This window comes from Mizuhopecten yessoensis, unplaced genomic scaffold (genome assembly GCF_002113885.1).
Source record: "Mizuhopecten yessoensis strain PY_sf001 unplaced genomic scaffold, ASM211388v2 scaffold1405, whole genome shotgun sequence".
Classification (NCBI taxonomy): Eukaryota; Metazoa; Mollusca; class Bivalvia; order Pectinida; family Pectinidae; genus Mizuhopecten; species Mizuhopecten yessoensis.
Genome location: NW_018404030.1, coordinates 879,438 through 884,615, shown reverse-complemented (window position 1 = coordinate 884,615; position 5,178 = coordinate 879,438). Strand labels below are relative to the sequence as shown.

General features: G+C 35.5%; 1 protein-coding gene across 1 annotated transcript in view; it reads left to right on the top strand.

Moving 5' to 3' along the window:
• LOC110461461 (probable E3 ubiquitin-protein ligase HERC1) overlaps positions 1-4,799 on the top strand; it is a 26,045-nt gene extending 21,246 nt beyond the window's left edge. The window contains exons 9-12 of the mRNA XM_021514919.1: positions 1,240-1,367; positions 2,234-2,378; positions 3,466-3,637; positions 4,661-4,799. Coding sequence (XP_021370594.1) covers positions 1,240-1,367; positions 2,234-2,378; positions 3,466-3,637; positions 4,661-4,799 — 584 coding nt within the window. The remainder of the gene's footprint in view (positions 1-1,239; positions 1,368-2,233; positions 2,379-3,465; positions 3,638-4,660) is intronic.
• Positions 4,800-5,178: the final 379 nt, after the last annotated feature.

Below are 5,178 nucleotides of genomic sequence, written 5' to 3'. Positions count from 1 at the left end.
AATGTTAGTGTATAGACAACAGTTAGTATACTGTTAGTGTATACACAACAGTTAGTATAATGTTAGTGTATAGACAACATTTAGTATACTGTTAGTGTATAGACAACAGTTGGTATAATGTTATTGTATAGACAACAGTTAGTATAATGTTAGTGTATACACAACAGTTAGTATACTGTTAGTGTATAGACAACATTTAGTATACTGTAAGTGTATAGACAACATTTAGTATACTGTTATTGTAAAGACAACAGTTAGTATAATGTTATTGTATAGACAACAGTTAGTATACTGTTAGTGTATCGACAACATTTAGTATACTGTTAGTGTATAGACAACAGTTAGAACACTATTAGTGTATAGACAACATTTAGTATACTGTTAGTGTATAGACAACAGTTAGTATACTGTTAGTGTATAGACAACATTTAGTATAATTTTAGTGTATAGACAACATTTAGTATACTGTTAGTGTATACACAACATTTAGTATACTGTTAGTGTATAGACACCAGTTAGAACACTATTAGTGCATAGACAACATTTAGGATACTGTTAGTGTATAGATAACAGTTAGTATAATGTTAGTGTATAGACAACAGTTAGTATACTGTTATTGTTTAGACAACATTTAGTATACTGTTAGTGTATAGACAACAGTTAGTATAATGTTATTGTATAGACAACAGTTAGTATACTTTTAGTGTATAGACAACAGTTAGTATAATGTTATTGTTTAGACAACACTTAGTATACTGTTAGTGTATAGACAACAGTTAGTATAATGTTATTGTATAGACAACAGTTAGTATAATGTTAGTGTATAGACAACAGTTAGTATACTGTTAGTGTTTACACAACATTTAGTATACTGTTAGTGTATACACAACATTTAATATATTGTTAGTGTATAGACAACAGTTAGTATAATGTTAGTGTATAGACAACAGTTAGTATAATGTTAGTGTATAGACAACAGTTGGTATAATGTTAGTGTATACACAACATTTAGTATAATGCTAGTGTATAGACAACAGTTAGTATACTCTTAGTGTATACACAACATTTAGTATACTGTTAGTGTATACACAACAGTTAGTATAATGTTAGTGTATACACAACATTTAGTATAATGTTAGTGTATAGACAACATTTAGTATAATGTTAGTGTATAAACAACAGTATACTCTAGAGACTAATGTTAGTTTATGAACTTAGATACTAATATTCATTCTTTAGGAAAACTTGGTCATGGAGACACCAGCAAGCAGTACAAGCCAAAACTGATAGAGGCGTTCGCTGGTCTTTACATAAGAAAAGTAGCCTGTGGGAGCCAAGCGTCTATGGCCCTAACCTCTACTGGTCAGGTAAGCAACTGTGAACCGTTTTGTATCTATGGACTAAGGTGATCATATTTGGCCAGTAGCATGCAGAAAGGAAGTGTCGACAAATTGTGGACGTGATTATGAATGACTTTGACCTCACTTCCAAGGTCACAGGGGTCAAATGTGTTAAAATCTTTAAATAGCTTCCTTTGAGTAATCAAAAGACACAGCTGTGACAGCATGATGATATTTGAGCAGTAGCATGATAGAATCAAGGGCTATCAAGTTTGTTCAGATTAATGGCCTATCCTAATCACAGGGGTCAAATTTGCTGAAACTTTTAAATGAATTCTTCTGAACAACCAAAAGGCCTAGGGTGATGATATTTAACCAGTAGCATGCTGGAATGAATGGTTACTAAGTTTGTTTAAAGGAATAACCTTGGCCCACTTTTTAGTTCAAAGGGGTCAAATGAGTTAAAATTTGACAATGACAATAGTCACAGAGTGATGTTATTTGGGATTAAGAGCTACCAAGTTTGTTCAACTGAACAACCTTGTATGACTTTCAAAGGCACTGGGGTAAAATGTGTTTAAATTGTGTAACAGGTGGTTTCGAATAACCAAGAGTCATAGGTCAGGATATTAAGCCTGTGGCTTTGTTTAGGATATTTAAGTTTATTTGACCTCAATGTATAATAGCTAAAAAAAAATAAACAAAATCTTGCTGCTAATTCTCTAGTGCCATGGGTACTTTAATTATTTATATATACATTGACTGTATTGTTTGTACTTCTTTGTCATATGGAAACATTACCTGAACAGGTTTTCACATAATGACGTTAGTAATAGTTTAAAGAAACAATTATCTAAATTGAAATAATTATGTAACATTTTTTCTCTGTCCAGCTGTATGCTTGGGGTTGTGGCTCCTGTCTTGGTTGTGGGTCTGAAGACTTTACTGCACTTAGGCCGCGCCTTGTGGAGGACCTCCAGTCTAAGAGAATTGTGGACATCTCATTTGGAGACAGTCACTGCCTGGCACTCTCACATGGTAAGTGTTCAACTTTCATACAAAAAACAATTGTTTAGAGGATTAAATACATTTAGTAAATTTTCTTTTCAAAAGTTTCTGGTAGTTGAACTGAAATTATTAGTCCAGGACAGGTCTTAAATAAGTTATCACATAATCAAAAATATCTCCAGGCATAATGCTAAAAGGGGGAAAATAACAGATGTCATCTTGAAAATGTCTTGATGAATTGTTGAAGACACAGCAATGTTTGAGTCAAAATTGGCTTACTCTATTTGGATTACATGAGCATCCAAATTAAAAGGACCTCTATTTCAAGAATTTGTTGCTATTTTTTTTTAAAAGATTTACCAACAAATACACTAAATTCCATGTAGGTATTACTTTGTCAGCGAAGTCATCGTCGGCATCAGTTGCGTCAACAGAAACAAGGTTTCCATGCGATAACTTGAATTTCCTTGGGTTGATTGAACTCAAACTTGGTACACATATTGGATACCAATATAGCTCGGACAAGTTTGCATTTCAGAAGTTGNAAGTGTTGTTATTTTTCAGGTCAATCAGAAATCCAATATGGCCACCACAGCCGCTATTTTGTAAATACCTATTCTAAACTTAAAAACAATTTCTAATAGGCCGATCTTATTTAAAATCGGTCTAGGAATGATCAGCTCATGGTCCTGACAAAGTTAAGTTAACATTATACTTAACTATTTTTTACTCAAATTGGTACATATTTCAACAACAAAAATAAATACTGTAGGACTCAGGTGACCGTTAAGGCCCATGGGCCTCTTGTTTGGTGGAGTTATGCCCCTTTTTTCGCCAAATTAGGGCATTGTGTAGTAAATGCAAGAACTTTTAAAATCTTTCCATTTTGATGAAGATACTTGAACTAAATTTGATGTAGACTCCTTGGGGTTGAGGGGCAGGGCCTGTTATTAGAAATAGAGTAAATCTGAAAATACCGTATTATATTTAATGAGAATATTTTGATATGATTGCTTTAATATCCAGATGAGTGGTACAGGCCCTCTGAGGCTCTTGTATTTTAATGTTGTAAAAGGCCTGTCATCATCTGAGAGCTTGTACTGTCTTTTGTTTGTAGACAGTGAGGTGTATGCCTGGGGTAACAATGCCATGGGGCAATGTGGACAGGGTCATGCCCAAAGTCCAATCACACGTCCCAAGAAGGTGCTTGGTCTGGAGGGGGTCAATGTGCACCAAATCTCTGCAGGCACTTCCCACAGTGTGGCATGGAACTCCCTACCAACAGACAGGCAAGTATAGAACTACATTTGTCGTATAGTAGATTAAGGCATTTCATCAAAGGAGCACCCTGTGTATCCCCTATAGGGTGGTGATATTTGGCAAGTTGCATTTCAGGATAAAGGACTATAAAGTTTATTCAACTGTATGTCCTTGTTTAACTTTCAAGGTTACAGGGGTCAAATGGGTTTAAATCTTTCAACAGGTTCTTTTGAATGCCTTTGAGTCAAGACACTGATATTTTGCCTGTAGCTTTATTTTAGTCCACTTTTAAGGTTACAGCCATGAGATTTATACCCGGTGAGCGATGCAGGCCCATTGGGCCTCTTTGGCCTCACGTTTAGTGAAGCTTTTGCACTATAGTCTTTTGCATGTGAGACAATAAGACATTATTTCACTTATTAGTAAATAGAAAATCCAGAAATTAAGGGGCCAAAAGATGCCTTAATCACACCCATTCTTTGCCAGTTAGCTTTAAACAACATATCTAATACTAAACTATTTACCAGATTTTAAATAAGGTTGTACAAATAAAGTAGCTAACACTCTTAGAGGCAATCCTCCCAAACTAGGCGTAGATTTGTATGGTCCTGCCATTTAATGGGGACATATATAGTGTTACTAATGTTGGTCATAAATCTACAGACTTTTATCGTTCTTTTAATCTTAACTTTATACAAAGGTCTTGTAATGAGAATGTCTTGTATGAGTTCATATGTCAGGATCCCAAGGTCAATGCCAAGGTCACTTGTTGCTATTGAGACATCAACAGCAGGACATTTTCTAGCTAATAAACCTCACTTTCCAAACAAATAAGTGAGCAATGCAAGAACATTTTGCCTCTTGTTTTAATTCAAATGCCTTCTTCAAGTGTTCGATAGCAATGCTAGCTAAAATAAAAATTAGCTATATTTCAGTTGAACCTTTTTCAACTAGAAATCCAGAGCTGTGTTAGTTCCCAAATATTGCGTCATGAAAAAAAGCTTTTGAAATTTATAAAAATAATGATGAACATTTATTGTGCTTGTCCACAGACATGTAGTTGCATGGCATAGACCGTTCTGTGTGGATCTACAGGAAGCCACGTTTGCCACGCTGAGATCATTCCTAGAGCACTACTGTGACGGCTTTGATCAGGACAAGCCCCCCAAGCCCTTCACAACAAAACAGTGAGTACCACACCATGGTTGTTTGATTATAGGTATCACTTGTACACTTAACAATTTTTTATTTCCTGCTCAACCAAGTGAATGAGTGATATAGAAATGGGGTCTGTCCTTCCATGCATCAATCTGTGCTGTTGGTAAGGCCAAAAACAAACTTTCCTCTCTATACCCCCTGCAACGAAGATAAGGGGTATATTTGAATCTCCCTGTCTGACCATCTGTCCAGAACGTCTGACAATCTGACCGTCTGTCCAGAACGTCTGATAATCTGACCGTCTGTCCAGAACGTCTGACAATCTGACCGTCTGTCCAGAATGATGTGTTCAGGGAATCATAAAAGGTACTGCAGTGACTTATAATAGGGAACAAAGGGGAGAACAGCCAGC